The sequence below is a fragment of the Brugia malayi genome, assembly GCF_000002995.4.
Source record: "Brugia malayi strain FR3 genome assembly, contig: Bm_v4_Chr1_scaffold_001, whole genome shotgun sequence".
NCBI lineage: Eukaryota > Metazoa > Nematoda > Chromadorea > Rhabditida > Onchocercidae > Brugia > Brugia malayi.
Genome location: NW_025062475.1, coordinates 9,315,898 through 9,337,636, shown reverse-complemented (window position 1 = coordinate 9,337,636; position 21,739 = coordinate 9,315,898). Strand labels below are relative to the sequence as shown.

The window sequence follows — 21,739 nt, the reverse complement described above, 5'->3', positions numbered from 1 at the left end:
TTTCTCTTCATATTTTCTTAACAAAGCATGAACATTCCAAATGGACTGAGAAATTATGCGGTAACTTCTAATGTGTTTAATGTTGACCTAAACTGATGTATGTTGTCTTATGAATTTGTAGTTTCAAAAATGAATGTAAAGAAATTAAAGCAAATATTTATGCTTATTTGATTATTGTATTAGCACCCATTTCATTATGTAAAAGTTTTTGAAACATGATTAAATATACAGATTTTTAATTCTTGGATAATAGGGATTATATTTATCATTGCTGTTAGTTCTATGATTTCATAACAATGCTTACACATGAAATTCACTGTAAAAATGAGTTATTTCTGAATTACACTTAATTAATGACGAAGAGAAGAACGTTTATATTTTCGTATCGATAAACTGCTCATTCTTACTTACTAAGAAATTAATTTTATCTGTCTTTGTGCAGAACTGAAAGTAGAATAATGATGAGAGCAAAATTATTGTTCTATTTTCATTATATTCACGTGGCATTTTTTGTCTCGCCAGCTATATGGAAATTTCTTTTCCTTTGATAATTTTATTTATTGACGATTTTCTTCATCAGTGTCTTTTCTTTTATCTATTTTCTTATTTTTACGTTCAAATGAAAATAAAAATCCTTCAATAATTTTTCTTTTTTCTTTACAAAATAGTTTTATCTTTCTCACATGTACTTTGAATTCAATTCTGCTTGAAAAGAGTTTAGATCAGAAACTATATTTTCTCTGTCTGTCCTTGAAGAAAACAATAATCTATGTTTGATGTATGGACCTTGTTTGCATTTATCCGGAGGCAGTTACGTCGTTTTCATCATTTGGCTATAGCATCTTCATGTTAATGTTAATTGTTGGTATTCTCTTAAAGTCAGCTTTGAATAATCGTAAGCTTCATTTATTTAAAGAATTTGTATTAGAAGTTTGATAGATTTTGTTGAAGCTGAAGTAATAATGAAGGAGTCGGTCGAGGTAAATGGTGAATGGATGCTTTCATTCCGTGACGAACAGCAAAAATTGGATAACGAAAATGATGGTTTATTATTACGCTTTTTTTCTTGTTTTGAAAATTTCTTGACTTATGCTTGTTGTAAGGAAATAACTAAAAGGAATTCATAAGATTGCGAAAGTTGTGAATGTTAGGGATATTTCATAAATTTGCATGTGATTTCTCCAAAATTTTGAATTTTTTTATTTTTCAATTTTAATAATCTTTTGAGATAGCTATAGTTTTTAGTATTAGTCCTAACGAAGATCTTTATGGAAGTCTTCACTTGATTGATTAAGTAGGATGACTAGTTCAGTTCTTGTGTCCTGTTTTTTATTGAATATTTTAAATGTCCAATTTAAATTAATGAGATAGCCATAATGTTGTTCAATGTGTTTTCTAAGAAGATATGAAGTACTTGTTTTAGCTGAAAAAATGGCGAAAGTTATAGAGAATGCTCATATTGTAGAAGTTCTAGAATTAAGAGGTAACACTATAGGCGTTGGAGCTGGAGAGCGACTTTCTCATGCACTAGAATTTCATCCTGAACTAAAGGTTATTTTATTTTATGACGTTATTTAAATAAATTCCAGAAAACAAAACAATTCGTAACTAAATCGAGTTCCTGACTCATCTTGCCAAGAATATGTCTACAGATTTCGGATTTCTATTTGAGTTTCGATTTTGTAGATTATAGACTTTAAACTTAAGAACATATTTAGAAATTGGTGGTCAGAGCGATCAGGGCTTTCTCTTTTCTAAAACCTATCATTTGTTATTATAGGCCAACTGTATACTCATATGTATTTTATTTTGCAATTGCTGTATTATATTAGTCGATCAGTAGTTACATTTTATTTAATGAAAAACCTTTTTTATCGCTTTACGCATACTTTTTTTGTATTTACTACTTTAGCACTTGTCCATATTAGAACTGAGGTTCAATTCTATTTCATTTTTCCTATGTTCATAAATCATAAAGATTCACGAATCTCTCCAGTTGATTAGATTCACAAAGTTGCAAAGCTAACTGCGAATTTGCACGAAAGTTAAAATGCGTGAGACGGAACTATTTCAGTTGCAGAAAAGAAGAAAAAAGTAAGTTATGAAAGCAAGATAATGACAAACTCAAATGCCAGACTGTTTCAATTTGCCTTTGGCTTTTTCCATAACTTACCATTTCCATGATTTCATGTGGATTTGGATAACCAGCAGTTTTGGATATTAATTTGAGGTGGTCACTGATGTCATTTAATTCGTTGGAATTTCAATCTAGAGATGGTGCCTCATTGATTATAAATATATATATATATATGTATATATATGGTTCTTTATCCTTAACTTCTTTAACTCCAATCAGTTACTTCCAGCGAGCATTGTGGAGTGATATGTTTACCGGACGACTGAAAGAAGAGATTCCTCCAATTCTGGTTCGACTTCATTGTTATATTTTAAAAAAGATTTACCTTAGAGTAGGCGAATTCAATTGCGGAAAAGTGATTTTAAATTATTCTAAATCTAAATATATCTGATGTTGAGAGCTCTCATACTCTTGATAACATGATTTGGCTTATTATGTGGAAATATCATTTTACTCAGACAAGTTTTCGTCTAAACTTCATGTCAATATGCTAGAAGTTGAAGGATTTTGCAGTCACATACGTTCATTCCTTATTTTTTTTTTTTAATTTCAAACATATTTTGAAGAGAAACACAAAGTGAAACTTTTAGCGTTTCCTGTGTGGTTCCATGATCAGATGTGGGACTCGATTAGTCGAATTAGACCTTTCGGATAATGCATTCGGCCCAGTTGGAGCAAAAGGACTTGAGGAGTTCCTGGAAAGTTCTTCGGCATATTCGCTAGAAGTACTGAAATTGAATAACAATGGCTTAGGCGCTGGAGGAAAGGCAAATTAATTTTAAACATTTTGTAATTAGATTTAGCATAATTCAATTTTTGAATTCATCTCGAACAGATTTATATCTTTTCTATTAAAAAATTTCAGATTATTGGAAAAGCACTTATACGATGTCATATAAATGCACAAAAGGATGGACAGATTTTTCAACTAAAAACTTTTGTTGCTGGTAGGAATCGTTTGGAGGATCCTGGAGCTTTTGCTTTGGCAGAAGCATTCCAAGTATTATCGTTGAGAATCTTTTTTATCTGTTTAAAGTGTATAATTATATTTCCGGTGAAGTAACTAAAAATTAGTAGTTCCAGCTGGAATCATGATTCACTCAAAATTATTAGCTAACTTAATCTTCAGAAACTCGGAAATGAGTTGCAAGTCTGTTCAGGTTTTGGGCTCTTTGGAAGAGATAACGATGTATCAAGATGGCATAAGAGCTAAGGGAATTGAAGCTCTTTCAGAATCATTTCGATATAATCCTAATTTAAGAATAATCAATCTTAGTGATAACACGTTCACTGTGAGTGGAGCTTGTGCAATGGCAAAGGTTGTTGCGTTTGATTACTTTTTTGTAGTAATTTTTTGTCTTTTCATCGTACATAACTTTTCTGCAGATCTTCATTGCCACTATATACCTTTTTATTGCCTATGAAACGATTAATCAATGAATCCATAGTAATTCAACGATACCAATGAAATATAAGATTCAAACTCGAAGGCCTCCGAAATATAATTTGATTAAACTTATTCACATCAAAAATAATTTCGTAAAACTAATCTTTGTATTAAAAGAAATTTGTGGTTATGGTGTCCCTGTTGATGTTAATGAACTTTTGTTTGATTTTCAATTTTTCTTTTTTTTACCAATTTTTTCAGGTAGTCCGGGATCTGATGAATCTTGAAATTTTGAACTTTGGTGACTGTTTATGCCGAGATAAAGGTGCTTTAGCTATAATTTCAAATATTTCTCTGTTATCTCACTCGCACTTAAAGGTCTGCTATTTGGAATTTTTTCAGCTGATTGAAAACAATAGTTCTATGAATGGATGGATTTGAATTATATCTTCAGATATAGTTACCTCCAATATTGTTCTCATTACTTTGTGTTCACCTTTGTTATTTGAAATCTTCTGTTAAAACTGTAGTTGGGTTAGAATAAAATTTAAGCCAATATATTTTTTTTCTAAATCAATAGAAAGCGTAAAAAATTCCATTTCGATAAAATCTAAATGGTTCGGTACCAAAATAGTCAAGGACAGTGAAAAGTATACTTTTTGCTTTCTTTTTAAATGCAACGATTTATGAATTCCCATACAGAAATTACGTATGTTTTAGGAAATCAACTTATCAGGGAATGAACTGAGTCCACGTGCGGTTGAAATAATTCTTGACAGAGTCAGCCAAGGTTTGCATTTGAAATCCCTGGTACTGCACACAAACAATATGGGAGCTCAGTTTGACGAAGTTAAATCGAAATGTAACAAATATAGTTTTATCGATTTGGGCGAAGAAAGGTTGGTTCGTACTTCAAGAAAGAACTAATAAAAATTTTTGTTTGCTTTACTTTCCAAAAAAAAGAAAAAATATAGGCTGTATGTTAAACAACACTTATATCCTGACATTGACAAAAACTAACAACGTTGGTCAACAAACTTTCTCTTTTGTACCCTTGATTGGTGATCTTATTCAATTTGAACTCTCTTGCATTAAAGTAGATGATAAAGTCTTAATTTTATCATGCTTACTGAGATGTATTCGAAGCAGACGCTGTTATCCAGTTGTTGCCTGTAACTCAATGAAGTAAGTTCGGTGATGGTATTTTCATTATTCGAGCCATGATTTCAGTGATGATCAAGGGACACTGGATGAAGATGAAGGAAATGACGTTTGTCAAGAATTTTATTCGGAAGAAAGCCATTCCAGTTATTCGAATAATGAAAGTGGTTATGAAAAAATGAAAGATGGTATTCCTACTTACAGTATTTTCGTTTCTTTTTTAAAAATATTTTCGATACTTTGTGAAAATAGGAAAGTGCTATGCTAGTTGCGAATATCAGTTCTTTTGTTCCGTTGATACTTTGTTGCAAAATAATCACTAACGGACTGTTTAAGATCAGTCTAGCAGTACTTAAAACATATTTTCTATATAAATTCTTCCATGCTATATTTATTTCGAACTGTTGGTTGGTTTTTAATTTTCTTGCCGATAAGCAATGAATTTGTAAAATAATTCCAGGTTCCACATTTCATAGGTCTTTGGAAGCTGATGACTATCAAACAGTAATTTCATTCAAAAATCAACAATGGAATTCTGAAGACGACGGTGAGCATAACTTTTCTTAAATTTAGCCTTGGTTCTTTTTTTTGTCTCAAAAAAAATTTTTTAAGCTAAAATTTCTACTCGACACTGAGTTGCATTTCTCCTCAGTCTACGAAAAAATTATTTTTTATTATAAATGTTGTTTATAAGATTCTGCATTGTTATATAAAACATTCGATTCGTTTATTTACTAATTGTTTCTGTTATTCGTTTCTTACTTTTATGAAGGAATCACTAATAATGTTCATTTTATGATAAATTCTATTGATGATATAAAGTGTAAAAGGGAAATATTAGAAATGCACAAAACAAATAGAGAAGCAAGCTTTGTATCTGGATTTCATTTGTAGTGGAAGCTGTCACTCAGGCATTATTGTCTCGGAAGTTTGTGAAGGTCTTGGATTTGCATAGAAACTACATAGGTATTAACGCATGCACGAGAATTGCAGAGGTTCTGCGAAAGCGTATGGAAATGGTGAATCATTATTCATAACAATGTTATAAATTTAAAGTGACATCTACTCATGCATAAAATTAACAAGCGTGAAAAGTTACTTTGGAGATAAGATTATTGCTGATCATTTAATAGAAGTATAAGTGAGCAACTTACTAGGGAGTTGTCGTAGCAAAGTGAAGTCATGGAAATAAATAGAATATTAGCTTATGTTAGAAAACAACAGCTTTATTGTTTATCCGCTGCAGAATATGCAGAGCATAGAAGAAGTGAACCTAAGCCAGAATGGTATCACTGCTGAAGGTATGGTGCAGTTGGTTCATGCATTCAGAAGCAATCCAAACTTGAAGGTCATCGTTCTCAGTGGAAATACGTTAGAATTTGAAGGCGCCATTTCTGTAGCTGAAGTAAGTAGATCATAAACTCGTTGCTTTTCTGCCTGATTTTTTAAATAGGTTGTTTGTTAATAACAAGTTATACAAAAATGGGACGAAGCTCTCTGTTGTGTATTCGTTGAAAGACCAACTCTATTGGGGTATATGCGTACGCACTATAAATCTCTTATTTGAGGACGTGATTTTAGTTGTTCACTTCAATTCCGATTAGGAAATCAGTTAACACTACTTTCAGGTATTACCTTCATTACGCTCACTTGAAATTCTGGATCTCAGTTCTTGCGCTTGTCATGAGCGTGGAATTTTGGCTGTGGCAGCAAATTTAAATTCGTCAACACATCTACGTCTGAAGGTATTATTTTTTAGCCGAATATACACTTGATAGTTTACTTGATGCTTGGCAATATATGTTTTTAAATGTATTTGAAGTAATAAAATATGTGATGCAAAACAGTTTTTAGTGGTAAAATATCCTGTATTGTGTTTTGTATTACACAATTCGTAGCAGAAACTTACCGGTTTAGCTGAATTGCATTGAGTAGAATTTTTCCAATCCTTGAATTGAGATAGGATATGATAACGGCTTTTTTATCAAAGATTATTTAGACTACCATTGGATTGGTTATTTGATTTCATATTAATTTAAAATCTTTTGAAATTGGGCATTGGATTTCATTTGGGAATTATATTTGATATTCATTTATATGTCTATAATATTAAGGCTTGTTTCACAGTTATTTTCAAACTATAATTATAGGTTTTGGACTTCTCTTCGAATGCTTTAGGAGCCGATGCAATACAGCAGATTGTACGTATTTTTTCAAGTGGTGGATTTCATTTGGAACGGCTTTCGCTGCATTCTAATAATATTGGACATCGTTTCAGTGAAATGAAAGAAGAGTTTTCGTATATTCAGTTTCTGGATTTTGGGAGTGAAAGGTAGAATTTTGATCAGGAAAATTGGAATTAATTTTCTTTATTGCTTTAGATGAATGGCAATTCCATACTTAAATGTTGTAAAATAACTGAAGCAAAAAGGGTAAAATAATATGGCTTTGCATCTGTGTTCCCTGGATTCTTTAAATTCATTCTGAAAGTAATGTTGTTATTTGCTGACTTCTCTTTACGATCTAAGCAAGCCGATAAAATACATGACTTGTCTGGCATCACTTATAGCAGTGATCAAGGCTCTTTGGTGGAGGAAATATCTATTGTCGATGGACGAAAACTATGGGATAAAAGTGGTGATAAATACACCGAAAATTTTAATAATGGTTCCGCGCACCTAACTATGGTTAAGTTCAAGAGTCTAATAATTTTTTTGTGGCTGACTGTTTGTAAATTGATTTTATGGCAACCATTTTTTTCTGTTTTGTTTTAATGTTTTTATCTATGTAAAAATTTCAGGATGATATAATTTTATTTATAAAAAATCCATCAGTTGCTCTGCTGGATGTTTTGCTATTGGATATGAAAACTTTTGTGGAAACACTGCATGTATACTACTTTTTCCTTGTTACTGATCTTTTGTTCATATAACTTTCGTAAGACATTCTATCTTCAGTATATTTTCTTTTTTGTATTTACGGTTATCACTGCGTTTACTACATGTTTCAGACTGATTTATATGGAAGGACTCAGGAAATAACATCAGCTTTATTGTATTCCTTTTGTGCATTGCTTTCTGTGGAAAATTCTAACAAGCAAGTATTGAAAGAGAAGATCGTAACATTGACAGGTCAGTTCCTTTTTTAGCAAGAAGTTTTCGAAGAAATATTGATACTTTGCATAGCATTTCCCTTAAATCTTCAGATGGATTATCGTTCCGTTTTTTTATTAGAATCCTACTTATAAAATCTTTGATGACTTGTGAAGTGTGTTTTTTCTAAAATTTTTGAGCGTAGAGCGTAGCGAAAGAAATAGGAGTCGGCTGATCATAAAACAGTTCCTAGAAAGCTGGCGAAAATAATGATTTATGCGGGACGTCTTTTTAAGTGACAGAAAGTAACCATCTTTCGGAATGTCGTTCTTTAATTATGTTTATCCTAATTCCTTAAATGTAAAGTGCAATTTGTGTGAATAACTGCAGATGCTATTTTGACTGCAGCGAAAAAAGTCAAGCGTCAACCAGTTTCAGCGACAGAATCAATATGTAATCAGCTATTGGCATTCGCAGGTGTTGTTCGGGTTTGTTACTTTTTCATGTATGATTGGCTTTTGTCAACGTATTTAGCATTTTGCAAAAAAAATACCCTTTACTAGAAATCTAAATGCTCGAAATGATGGCAACTCTTCCTTTTCTTGCTTTTAATGGAAGTTATCATCAAAAAGTTTTTAATGAAGTGATTATCAAAAACTGATGTACCTTTTATATTAATTAATAAGTTCAGTTCTTGAAGATGCTTTCTGCTGATTATTTTTAATTAAGGAGGTTTGATGTGGAATTTTTTATGTCATTTATAATTATCTGCAGTCAGAAGCTCCTCAAGCAGTTACTGATATCAACAGTGTGATCTTCTTATTAGAATCAATGATAAAACGTGGACATTTCCAAGACTTGCATCCAACCATCGCCTTTTCATTGTAATTCTCTTTTCAGCTTATGTACAGTGTTAAAGTTATTAGGTGTTGGCTTATGCAGATTTTTAACAGATGTTATAAAGTTTCGAAACTTTTGGCGTGCGGTTATCTTCACCAATACATAACGTTTATCTCTTTCTTTTCCGGGTCTTATGTCCTAATACAATGAACTCCCCATTGCTTTCTTTTTTATGGAGCAAAATAAGCACCATTTATTTACTTTCAGTGGCGCTATGAAACAGATGTATCCGGATCAAAGCGTCGGAATTGATCGACTAATTCAGGCCATGAACTTTCAGTGGAAACTCAAAGAAATTCATTGACACGTGCTGAGATTTTTTACTCTTTGATTTTTTTAAAGTTTACTTCATCTTGTCATTAGAACAGTTGTAATTTGACGCAACAGCTGTATAATGAGAATATCGTAATTCGGTCCTTAATTTTACTCAGATTTCGGTTGTTCAACCAGCTACATGAGAGGAATAATTTTCCCACGGATTTTTCCATAAAAGAGATGTTTCACTATCAGTACAGTCTTAGGTTTGAGCCTTCTTTTGTTTCTCACTTCCCCGTGATGCGATTTTTGCTTTTACATTTTCGTTAATTGACATACGTTGATTTGGTAAAATTATAATGGTTTTTCTTTGTGGATACAATGTTGAGAAACGTCCCATCGGCATGCATATGGAAGCACTAGAAAAAGTGAGGGATGAAATTGATTGAAAAAATTGAAAATTATGGTAGTGGAAAGGAATTAAGTTTAGGAAGATAGTCGTTGTTGTAATAGAAAAAGCAGTAATGTGGTAGCATTTACAGAAAGGGCAACAATTAGCAATGCTGCAACGAGGCAGAAGCTTTAGATTTACTAGCTTCCCTACAAATATTAAAATTAGTAGCAAAAAGGTTATAACAATAAGGACTGGGAAATTAAATGAATGTGTTCACAGAACAGATTCTCACAGAAATCTGTACTGCTTTAGTTTCATGTTTTGCATGTGTCCTAATCTTAAGATTCTTAATCCCTAATCTTAAAAAAAAAAATCTTAAGCATTGGGACACAAAAAAAAAAGATCTTAAATCTGGTAAACTTACCAAGAACCAAGGAGGGTTCAACCAGGAGGCAGTTCGACAAAAAGGGATTCCCACTACTTATACCTCAATTCTTTTCTTGTCTATCAAAAAAAAAACTGCTGCTTCTGTTGATGAAGGAATTATTATATTCCTGTGTTACCTTCACTTTTTGCATGTATCACTATATTTAAAAAAAATCTTAAATCTAGTTAAACATATCTTTGTGTGCATTCTTAATCTTAAAATCTAAAGTAGAATTGTGGTTATACTGTAGTCAAAATCTAGGTTTTGCATTTACATTAAAGTTTTTTCTATGTAAGGCAGTGAGTCTTTATACAAAAAGTATTCGTATTTCCTATTCCTATTGAGATAGGTTTATTGGCGAAGCTATGCAAACTAGGCAAGAAAAATAGTGACTAGTGTATTGTTCTTGTTTGCTAAGTTCTTGAAGAAACTGATCTAGCGAATCAACGGTTATATTAATCCTTTAAAGCGTTACTTCATTGTTGTCAATCTCAGTTCGTTTATCGATTGTATCTCCAGTAAATCTTATCGACACTACATTTCTTAGCGCTTCTCTCACTTTAATCCTTATTTATATGTATTGCATTACGAAGTGGGTAAAGTTGTTAAAATGGTCACAAAATGTGCTAAATTTGTAAGCATCACTACAGGATGGCTTCTTAAACAACGCTTGACGACAGATGAGTAGCTGCTGCTTCTACTGCTGATGGTGGTCGAATTTTTCGTCTTTTCTTTGTGTGCGAATTTTGTGTTGTGCCCAAATGAGATGCAGTAGGAGCGTTCGGGAGAGTGATCTATTGTTGACAGTGGTTGTGCTTCGTCTGTTATTATTTTAAAACCACGAGAGAAGACTCGGACTACTGTGTTGTCTGGACGATGAACTCTTAAGTGCCCTTAAGACTGTAGATTTTTTCATTCAGAACTTAATGGCGTTTTTATTTATTTAAAGCCTTAATTTCTGTAATTCATTTTTATTTGTAAACTGAGTGCATGATTTTTAAATGTTCTCTTCATTTTAATTATTTTATAAGATATCCTAAATTAGTACGCGGTCGCTAACACATCTGTATTAAAACATCGCTTAATTCTTTTTTTTAAAGACACGTCTTATGGCTTCACGGATTCTGACGAATTTTAGCCGGTCTGTTTCGCGTTTGCTGTGCGATCCAAAGATATTAAGGAGTGTGGCTACTCGAACATATGGTTCGTCAGGTCCGCTGATTTTATATTTTCTAATTGTTATTCCTTTTAAATTTGAAGTTTTCTGTGCATGAAAAAACACAAAAACAGTTTTGATGATATCCAGACCGTATTTTGCTTTTGTTTTGTTAAAATGATGCTGACCACTATTGATTTTTTTCATTAGAAAGCTTTTAATCTAGTTCTGTACTTTCCATCTGCTATAAGACAAATTTGAATTGTTGCACTTTTTGATTGCTTCTTCATTCCGCTACTATTTTTCCAGTTAAAATACTAGAAAGAACACTGATTCCGGTTAACTGCCGAAAGGATTTACATTCATCTACGTCAGTATTAGCTACGGCAGATGCTGCTAAAAAGGTATTCGTTAATTTTGGAAGTAACTCACATGCTTTATGACTTCCAAATTTATATTTTTTTTATTGCATCAGGTTGTATCTCCACCGGTGAAGCCGACTGTAAAAGGTTCGAAGGGACGTATAGTAGCGGTAATTGGTGCCGTAGTGGATGTGCAATTTGATGAAGGTTTACCGCCAATTCTGAATGGACTTGAAGTATCTGGGCGTAAACCACGTCTTATCTTGGAAGTTTCGCAACATCTCGGTAGGTTGAAAGGTCTTAACAAATGAGGAAATATGTAAGAATTTGCTTCAGAAAAAAAAAGATTATCGAGAATTTTTTGCAGATATGCAAATAACACTGTTATTGTGCGAATATAAGTTCCTAACTGAGCTATTTGAAACAATTATGACAACTTTATAATAACTTCTGTTCTGAACTATTTTACTTACAAATGGATTTTTTAGGCGACAATGTAGTACGAACAATAGCTATGGACGGTACAGAAGGACTTGTTCGTGGGGATGAAGTCATAGATACTGGCGATCCGATCAAAATTCCAGTTGGACCAGAAACTCTTGGTCGTATCATGAACGTTATTGGTGAACCAATTGATGAGCGAGGTCCTATCAATTCCAAACATTTTTCTCCAATTCATGCTGAAGCACCAGAATTTGTCGATATGAGCGTGGAACAAGAAATTCTTGTGACTGGAATTAAAGTTGTTGACTTGCTCGCGCCGTATGCAAAGGGTGGTAAAATTGGTAAGAGTTTTTATCTTGTTGCTGTGGAAATCTTATTCATTCGTGGTCATACGTATATCACTTTAGTTTCTAGAAAATTTTACAAAGATAATTTAAAAGACGTAACTAATTTTTAATCGTTTTTATGAAGTTGGAATGGGAAGAAAAAATAAAAGAGTATAGAGTATACTGTGGATCATTATATTTCATGAATCACGAAAATTTTATTGACTTGACTAACTAAACTGAAATGCTTTTCTGATCAAGTTTTCCAACCAAAGAAAAAATTTTGCACATCTTGACTTATTTTTTACATGAATTCTCAGTCTCTTTGCTAAGGTACGTTATAAAGATATTGACTATTACAACTTTGTCGATTTTTGCTCTTTCGAAGCTGTACGGTTATTTCAAGAATCGTGCAGTCAAAATGAGCATAAATTATATTTGAAATATGTAAATTCTAATACTGCATTACTTTTTGCTGGTGATGCTTAAAAATTTTCATACATAACCAGATCGTTAGGTGTGTCGGGGTTTCTATTACGAGAGCATTAACTTCAGCTGTTTTTATTTTGTTGAACAGGCAGAACTGAAAATATTTGAGATATTTTTAGTTGTTGAGACTTTGTGATATTTACTATAAGTCGTAATATAAGTTTAGGATTATTTGGCGGAGCCGGTGTGGGAAAAACTGTGTTGATTATGGAACTGATCAATAATGTCGCTAAAGCGCACGGTGGTTATTCAGTATTTGCGGGTGTTGGTGAACGTACTCGAGAGGGTAATGATTTGTATCACGAAATGATTGAAGGTGGAGTCATCGATTTGAAAGGCAAAAATTCGAAAGTTAGTTCGTCAGTTGTATAAATCTGATCAGAAGACTTATAAAACAGCTGTTCATCGGGTGCCATCATTAATTTTTTGGGATAGTTGTTTTAAAATGAATCTGATAGCATACACCACTTCAATAATAAATATCTTTGAAGGTATCACTTGTATATGGCCAAATGAATGAACCGCCGGGAGCACGAGCACGGGTTTGTTTAACTGGTTTGACAGTTGCTGAATATTTTCGTGATCAAGAAGGACAGGATGTACTGCTTTTCATTGACAATATTTTCCGATTTACACAAGCTGGTTCCGAAGTATCAGCGCTGCTTGGGCGCATTCCATCAGCTGTAGGTTATCAACCAACTTTAGCAACAGATATGGGTGGCATGCAGGAGCGAATCACCACAACCAAAAAGGTTCACTCATTTTTCTGTTGACAAATCCGGATGGAAATGCAGACTGCTAATGATTCAAATAATGCGTTGGGAGCTAATGAATTTTTAAGATTTATGTTGGGTTTATTTTAAATCATATATTTATGAGTACAGTATTTAACATCATCAACTGAAATATTCAGTTTCATCTCTGGTATTATTGAAAGTCTAATTGGTATACATATAGTTGATGAACTAAAAATTAAACTCAACACTTCTTTTTAGGGTTCAATTACATCAGTACAAGCGATTTATGTACCTGCTGATGATTTAACAGATCCAGCTCCAGCAACCACATTTGCTCATTTAGATGCTACAACTGTATTATCCCGAGGTATTGCTGAACTGGCTATTTATCCTGCCGTAGACCCGCTTGATTCAACATCTCGCATCATGGATCCTAATATTGTTGGGCAGAAACATTATGATATTGCTCGCGGTGTACAAAAGATTTTACAGGCAACTTTTCATTTTCTAACTGTTTTTCTTAGTTTATTTGTTAAGCTGCCTTTTCTAGAAACAGCAATAAGCTATAAACAGTAACAAGGAACTTCATAATAAATTTCAGAAACATTTAATAAAAAGCATGTGGTTCATTTATGTTTTCTTGAATAAAGTTTTGTTTACATTAAAATATATTTTTGCTATGCAGGATTACAAGTCGTTGCAAGATATTATTGCCATTCTTGGCATGGATGAATTGTCAGAAGAAGATAAATTGGTGGTGTCAAGAGCCCGGAAGATTCAGAAGTTTTTGTCTCAGCCATTCCAGGTTGCGGAAGTTTTCACCGGACACAAAGGGAAATTTGTAACTCTCGAAGAAACAATCAGAGGGTTTGAACTTATTTTAAAAGGTAAGGTTGGCTTCCATGGTTATTTGAAATAATTTTGTTCTTGATTTTGATGTGTTAGTTTTGCTCTCATTCTGTTTCAATAATCGATTAATTCTTAGAAAAACTTTCGAGTTACGATACATTAAGGGGCTATGTAGGTGCCAATGGAAGGTATAGTTAATCTTAAATGCACTTGTTATTAACTGAACTAAAGTAATTGGGACCAATCCTACCATAATAATTTGATCTTCATTGCTGGCTTCAGGATGCTTTGAGTTGGTAGCGCTGACGGAATACACCAATTTTACTTTCCTTAAAATTTTCTCCACCAAGGATTTGAATTCCTTTCTATAGCTTGTGAATTGCTTGCGTTAAATCTATTTAAGTCATGTTACCATACATTTGCACTGGTGCTGTTTCACGCCCACTGATTCTGAGTAACCGGTTCAATAATGATGTAACATTTGCATCATCACTCACATAGGAAATTTGCTTCTTTAGTTATTTTTTTTTTTTTTTTTGAAAGACAGTTTTGTTTTATTTTCAGGTGAGATGGATCATTTGCCAGAAGTGGCATTTTATATGCAAGGTGGAATCGATGATGTAGTTGTAAAAGCTGAAGAATTAGCTAAGCAGTCTGGTTGATGATTATTAAACCGATCTTAATTAGTAGTGGATTTTCTTGATCCTAAATTCAGCTGATTTCGTTTATGTTGTAAAAGGTTCTATTGTGCTATTATTGTAAACATTAGGAACATAACAGAATATTTTACTGTTATACATGTTAGGCTTTCACTGTTTTGTTTCTGTAATGATTTACTTGACACCTGTTTCGCTTCAGTAATCTATCTGTTTTTCGAATCATTTTAGAAAATTAAACAAGCACTAGATTTACATATTCAATTTCGATTCTGAAGTGTTTTTGTTTTATGCATAGGTTCTACTCATAGAGTAAAATTGTTAGAATCAGTTTTTCTCTCGTTTTAAACTGATTTGAATCAGTTTATTTGACTGAAAATATAACAAGCATACACTGTGGTCGAGTTCTTTTATTTGCTTTTCGAATGAGGAAAAGAAAGTAAAAATAATTTACAGTACATGGATTTACTGTTTTCAGTGGAAAAATTTGTGTCCCATTTAATTTGTCATACATTGAAAACTTTTATTGATTTCTCAGACGATGCTAATGTTTGATGCCATTTCTATAGACAATTAGTTGCAACGTTTGAATTCTAGGTTGTAGTCACCCTAGTGTTCCTCTTCTAGACTGAAGTTATAGGCTGGATAAGGATTCTCCATTTCTCTCGTTACTTTAAAGTACGCTGAATTCTTTTGTTCCATTTACAGTCCTCGAGCTCTGGTTGCCATATCAGTTAAATAGAATTTTTTAGAGGTAACATTCAGTATAAAGTTAGTTGTAATAATTCACTGAAAATTATCCCAACGCATATTCGTTGGAGATGGTTCCGTGTCGGAAAAAAGTTATGGTTCCTGTAATTTCAGTATGGTTTTTAGCATAATTTAGTAAAGTAGTTAAAGTGGAAAAAAAGTCGTGAAGTAGAACTTTGTAACTGGCATTGGAATATTAACCATAGCTGGAACACAGTTGTTCAGATGTGTCAGGAAGATGAACAAGTGGTGCAGGTATCCGATGTAGAAATTTCGGCGTTAGTTGGGTGGATGGCAACGGATAGCGATGGCATACATGATACAGATATTGTCGAATACTGTTCGAGACTTGGAGCTCGGAACTACAATTTCATGAATTATCCAGTTGGTGGTATGAAGCGATCATCATGGTGTCCTGAAAAGTTGGTGTTTCTGGTGTACATTTTTTGCAGCTTTAGAGGATATTGGAACGGAAGTCGCATAATTTGTTAGATCAGCATTAAACCAAAAGATATTGAATTTTATTATCCAGCAAATAATTTGGATGAGTGACAAAATTTATTTGAATCGTCAATTTAGATTAGTTTCAGGTTTCTTTCGGGACTTAGGTGATTGTATTATTGTGGTTCTACAAAACGTGATGATTACTGACAGACAGATAATTTAGCTAATGGTACTCGAAATTTATTTGCAAAATGAAGGATACTATGATGTTTTTAGAAACGGCATTCCACCACCGATAGATCTGCCGGATTTGCAACTTGATGTAAAATTATGGGGAACATATGTTATAGGGCGGATATCGGACTGGATAGATTGTGATGCGAACGAAAGTTGGTTGGCAGATTTATCATGCATTGAAATTGAAAAGGTTGAGAAAAACACTACTGTTTTAATTATTGACTTAGTTTGTCTTTCCAACCATAATTTTTATTTATAGTTCTATATTTATAGTTCAAACCAATTTTATTTATAGCTATATGCAATAGCTAATCTTTTAACAGTAATTGTTGCTTTATGTAATATCCCGCATGACGAAAAAAAAATTGAATTTTTAATGCTTGCCATGTACATCACGCTGAATTAAAATTGAAATTTTGATTAAAGGGTAATTTTAGTGAATTTGTAATCTTTTATTATTTTTAGTCATGTTACATCCAAAGCAAGTTTTTGAACCTTCTTAAATGCGTGTTTTCTTTTTTGAAACAATTGCAACAATAAAAATTTGGGCAAAATTATTAGTTATGATGCTTGTAATTGCTATTTATTAAACTTATTTGCTTAAAGGAGCTTAATTACATGACCTACATGCCGTTGCGTGTATTAACATTGGAATTAAAACATCGTGATTCTCCAAAATTAGCGGAAATACTGACAAAGTGGATGTGGACGCGGAATATGACCTACAGGTCTTAATTACTTAAATTCATTTACTTATATATTACATCATCCACTATTACCGATTGAAGATCAGAATCACCTTTTGTAATATCTGATCCGCTAAGTTTCTGTAAATAAGAATTGTTATTCAACTGACATCTATAACAGCATACTTAACGTCGTCAATACACATTTCTAGAAAGGAGTCTTCATTCTGTAGAATGGAGTTGTCCTTTTCAACTAAGGAATGAGTGACTTCATTAGCAAACTCATTTGAATATGGTAATCAGCATTGTAGTGTTTGGGTGTTTTTACCAACCGATGAAAATCTTCTTCCTGCTGCGGCTTGCGGACAAGATGTTCGTGATATTTGGAGAATATGGGCTGATTTTCGAAGTCTTTGCACCAATTATCCGATGCAGAAGTTAGCTGTCGGACTGAGATTATGTCCTAATCTAGCCGATGAATTCCTGGAACCACGACTGTATAAACGCTGGCATGCTGAGCCACTGTGTTCATTTTGTATTGAAACATCCATTTTCACATCTAGTGGACAGTACGGCAAATGTACGCTGCCACCGTATGCTTCTCTTTGTTCTTTTTCAGTTTTCATTTTTAAGTGATTTAAGTGCATATATATAATTTATATGTAGGTTCATAAACCGTGAAACTCTGCGGATCCGCTTCCAAATTAGTGGGTTGCTTTCCGATAATAGTAGAACGAACAAGTTGTTTATTTTACTATATTCTTTCAGATCATATGCCGCTAATTTCACTTCATTACTGTCAAATAACTCGCTTTTTTGCATTACTAAGAGAAGGAAGTCACTTTCATCATTTCCAAAAATTGAATAAAAATTCGAAGAAAAGAATTTTGATATTTACAGAGCACATTACCGTCTGTTGATGGATTTATTCGTATCAGTGGTACAACGACCGTTGATACATTGCAATAGCTCTGAACAAGTTGATGAGCATCTTCGACTACAGTACGTAAATATGATCAAACAACTGATACAGGAAAAAGCGATTCAGTCAAAAGAGGCTGCACTTGCCGGTAGTGACGATAATGTTTTGTTTGAATATCTTGGACATCGGGAGTATATCGATACTTTACAGGTATGTATTGTGATTCTTTCCTTCATACTGATTTCTATCATTTGATGTATTTTTCTGACAGTTAGATGAAAAATAGATAGACTTGAAAGAAAAAACTCTTAAATTCTATTTCAAGACTGAAGCACATTTGTTTCAGTAGTATTTCTAAGAAATTATTAGAATAATGGGAACGCTGTTTTCTTTTATTTTAGATGCCTCTACAACCATTAGCAGATAATCTTGACTCGGGTACTTATGCAATTTTTGAAGAGGATTCTGTAAAATATGATTTATATCGTGAAGCGATTTGTTACGCTATTGAGGATCTCGTTAAAATAACTGGTGAGGAGCGAAACATCGCTGTATATCTTTTAGGAGCAGGAAGAGGACCTCTGGTTAGCTATGCATTTATTTTTTATTTTCCAAAAACATTAGGCAGTAAACTGTGAATAACTGATTTGTTCACTGTGAGCTTATTTGGTATAGAAAACATATGAGATATATTACGCTGAATGGCATACAACCCCTTGTCTTTTTATTTGACATTTGTGCTTATCTTTTTGCTATATAACGATTATTTATAGATGCAAATGATAATTGAAGCTGAAGAATTATTCAATGCAAAAAGTTGTAATCGCCGTGGCTTACTGAAGCTTGAACTTTATTCAGTGGAGAAAAATGCTCATGCTGTTGTTACTTTGCAGTTTAGGAACAAACATCAGTTGGTCCTTATTTTGCAAAATGAAACATGTGATTATTGTTGTTTCGGCGCATAGACCATTAGTAATTTAGGTCTCTTCTGTTTATTGGGGTCTCTGATGTTCTACTTGTTTCTCTCTAGAAAATTTCTCATGAATTTCGTTCTACTAATAGTCACCAGACATTCTTTTAAATAATCACTTGCAATTAATCCAAATAAATTGCTTGATTATTAATATTTTTTTTAAGTGATAAATTTGAAACTCTTCATCTAGATTAGTTCATTGTTTGTTTATTATTTATTTGTTTTTTTTTTTTTTTTGTTTATTATTTTTTGGTCATTTGAAATTTTGGGAAATGTGATTATCTTCTGTCATGCTAATATTTCATCGCTTCTGTACACTAATAGATTTCAGCTGGAAGGATCGAGTGCAAATTATTGAAGGTGATATGCGAGAGCTGAGTGAAAAGGTCAGAGCTGGTCAATTGCCATCCCCAGATTTAGTTGTTTCGGAATTGTTAGGATCTTTTGGTGATAATGAATTGTCTCCTGAATGCTTGGATAGTATCACAGATATTTTGCGCTCAACCACTATAAGCATTCCTCAACAATATACCAGTTACATCGGTAAGATTTCGTTTAATCTGACCCGAAGTAATAATAACTAACTTTGTTAAGACAACACCATACTTTTTCCATTCTTATTTATTTTAATATTTCTGCTATCTTTTTCACTTCTGAAATTATTGATATTTATGAATTAAATGGAACTGTTGTTTGTTGGAAAGTTCCTGCCAACGAATTCCTACTGAATTTATGCAAGGATCGATGTAAATTGTATTCAACAATGTTATAATTAAGATAGGCATTCGCTAAATTACCAGAATTTTTAGTGAACATACTACTGAACAATTACTTAGGTCCTTGATGATTATATGCATAATTAGAACACTGTGAATTTTTCTTTTTCGGATTTATTGTTTTTTCAATTGATTTCTAGCTCCTATTCAGTCAGTTCGCTTGCACCAGAAAGTACTGTGCTGTTCTGGTGGTACAAAATATTTTGAGCGTGGTTTTCCTGGCCGTGGCCGACTGGAACCCGTTAAATTGCAGGATGGCACTTACGCACTACCGTATGTCCATGATTGATTAATTTTAGTGTTGAAGTAGCACTAAGTGGTCCAGAGAAAAGAATGTGGACTTCACATAGTGTTAATAAATTTTGTTAAAAATTTTTATGCAGTTCCAAAGGATGAGTTTCTTTCTCTATTCTCGTTTACTATGAGTTTTAAAAGATGACAAGAGGAGGAAGCTTAGGAATTAGGAAGAAATTAAATAGAGCTATATCCAACTGAAAGAGTGATCTGTCTCGTATTTATCATTATATTGGATAAAATCGATATAGTTGTGATCCTAGTTTAAAAATTGATATTTCTTTTTGACTGTGACGTTTTCAGTGAATGCCCGGAAGCTTCGCAATTCGACGAAATATATGTAGTTTGCATGCGTTCTGTTTGTGAACTTGCAAAGCCCAAAGCCGTTTTCAATTTCGAGCATCCAAATTTTGAAAAAAAATCAAATGCACGAAGTGCGTGCATTCAGTTCACAATCGACATGCAGTCAGAGGTAGATAGAGGAATTCTTTTCTAAATATCCAATACTTTTAAATATATCCGATTTTTTCCTCCTGTCACTGATTGGGATGACGTTTTCAATGAAATACAATCATTATATAATTCCACTAGTTAATTTGTACAACGATACCTGTTGATGAATTGTTGATACCAATTTTGCATTTTCATGCAAAGCACCAAATAGTTACTTTCTGTGTTCGAGATTCGAGATGCTCTCACTACTGTTCAATAATAGCATTTGAGACGTACTGCATTACAGTCATGATTTGGTAGTTGATGTGGTACTTATTATGGTTAAAAATATTTTTATTACAATAGTCGTTTTCAGTTAATGGGATTCGCAGGCTACTTTACTGCACGACTTTATAGGAATTGTCAATTGAGCATTGTTCCACAGACACACACGAAAGGTTTAGTTAGTTGGTTCCCAGCGCTTATACCGCTTCGACATCTTTATCGTTTACAGAAGGGTACCGAAGTAAGTTTTGATTCCAAAAAATTATTAAGAACATCACAAAAACTTCATATATCACATAAACATACAGCAGCACGTTCTATGGATCAAATTCATTTTAAAAAATAAGAAAAAAAAACTTTGCATTTGATACTTGAAGATTTTAGATATTTATGATTTTTTTTATGAATTAAAATTTGCAATAACTATGAAATTTGGATAAAACGTTGTAGATGTAAAAATATTAGCAGTTTGAAGAGATTTGATGTGTTAAACGGTTAAACTGTTTTAGGTTATCTTTCATGTTGAACGAAAAATTGATACGCGAGGTGTTTGGTATGAGTGGTTTTGTGAATTCCAGGTATTTGCTTCGCTGATTATCATTTTTAACTTTGAACGTAGAAATTAAATAACGTAGTATTATCTTTTGTGATGTTCAGTTTCCTGCATATCTCATCTAGAAGGGTTGGAAAATTAGTGGAAAAGAACAATGCAGTAATCGGTAACTTATTATAGCTTGGCCACTAGCGGTTGTGTTTTCTAATTTACTAGATATCCTAAATATCTGTATAAGGAAGTTTTACAATTCTCTGTAATGTGTACTAAGTTTAATTATAAAATAAACTTAGTTTTTTATAATGAAATTTTGTTATTCGCTTTTTGAAGAATGTTGATGGAAAAACCAAAACAACGCCATTGCAAAATAAGGATGGTATGAGTTACTTTATGCGCTTATAAATATCTGGCTTATTGACTGATGAATATGCGGATGTTGATGATATTTCTGCTGTTTTCGGCGATGTTGAATTCGTGTAATATTTCTGTTCAGGCATTTTAGAATTGTTAATGCCCTTTGAAATTACAAATCATAATTTCTACTTGTTATTATTGGTTTTATATTTTATGCTGTTTTAAAAAATGATTTATTGCTATGCTCGGATTGTAGCATTT

The 21,739-nt window shown here is 32.8% G+C and overlaps 3 protein-coding genes across 3 annotated transcripts; all 3 read left to right on the top strand.

Annotated features, from left to right (window-relative positions):
• Positions 1-962: 962 nt before the first annotated feature.
• Bma-ran-2 (Uncharacterized protein) lies at positions 963-8,981 on the top strand (the record flags this gene model as incomplete). The annotated part of the gene is made up of 20 exons (XM_043077269.1): positions 963-1,044; positions 1,424-1,551; positions 2,367-2,426; positions 2,728-2,904; positions 3,003-3,137; positions 3,298-3,456; positions 3,786-3,902; positions 4,245-4,423; positions 4,755-4,873; positions 5,146-5,232; positions 5,580-5,704; positions 5,932-6,090; positions 6,314-6,430; positions 6,836-7,017; positions 7,255-7,372; positions 7,486-7,575; positions 7,696-7,816; positions 8,168-8,265; positions 8,552-8,661; positions 8,885-8,981. The coding sequence occupies 20 exons, from the start codon at positions 963-965 to the stop codon at positions 8,979-8,981; spliced, it is 2,460 nt and encodes an 819-aa protein (XP_042933203.1).
• A 1,881-nt stretch (positions 8,982-10,862) lies between these two features.
• Bma-atp-2 (Uncharacterized protein) lies at positions 10,863-14,778 on the top strand (the record flags this gene model as incomplete). The annotated part of the gene is made up of 9 exons (XM_043077268.1): positions 10,863-10,965; positions 11,219-11,313; positions 11,385-11,556; positions 11,760-12,056; positions 12,697-12,881; positions 13,022-13,282; positions 13,526-13,741; positions 13,953-14,154; positions 14,681-14,778. 9 exons carry the CDS (start codon positions 10,863-10,865, stop codon positions 14,776-14,778), a joined length of 1,629 nt encoding a protein of 542 aa, XP_042933202.1.
• A 969-nt stretch (positions 14,779-15,747) lies between these two features.
• On the top strand, positions 15,748-21,526 carry Bma-prmt-5 (Uncharacterized protein; the record flags this gene model as incomplete). The annotated part of the gene is made up of 13 exons (XM_001900620.1): positions 15,748-15,944; positions 16,243-16,393; positions 16,810-16,931; positions 17,201-17,482; positions 17,790-18,021; positions 18,213-18,395; positions 18,585-18,721; positions 19,116-19,327; positions 19,701-19,833; positions 20,158-20,326; positions 20,663-20,812; positions 21,081-21,149; positions 21,455-21,526. The coding sequence occupies 13 exons, from the start codon at positions 15,748-15,750 to the stop codon at positions 21,524-21,526; spliced, it is 2,109 nt and encodes a 702-aa protein (XP_001900655.1).
• Between the last annotated feature and the right edge of the window lie 213 nt (positions 21,527-21,739).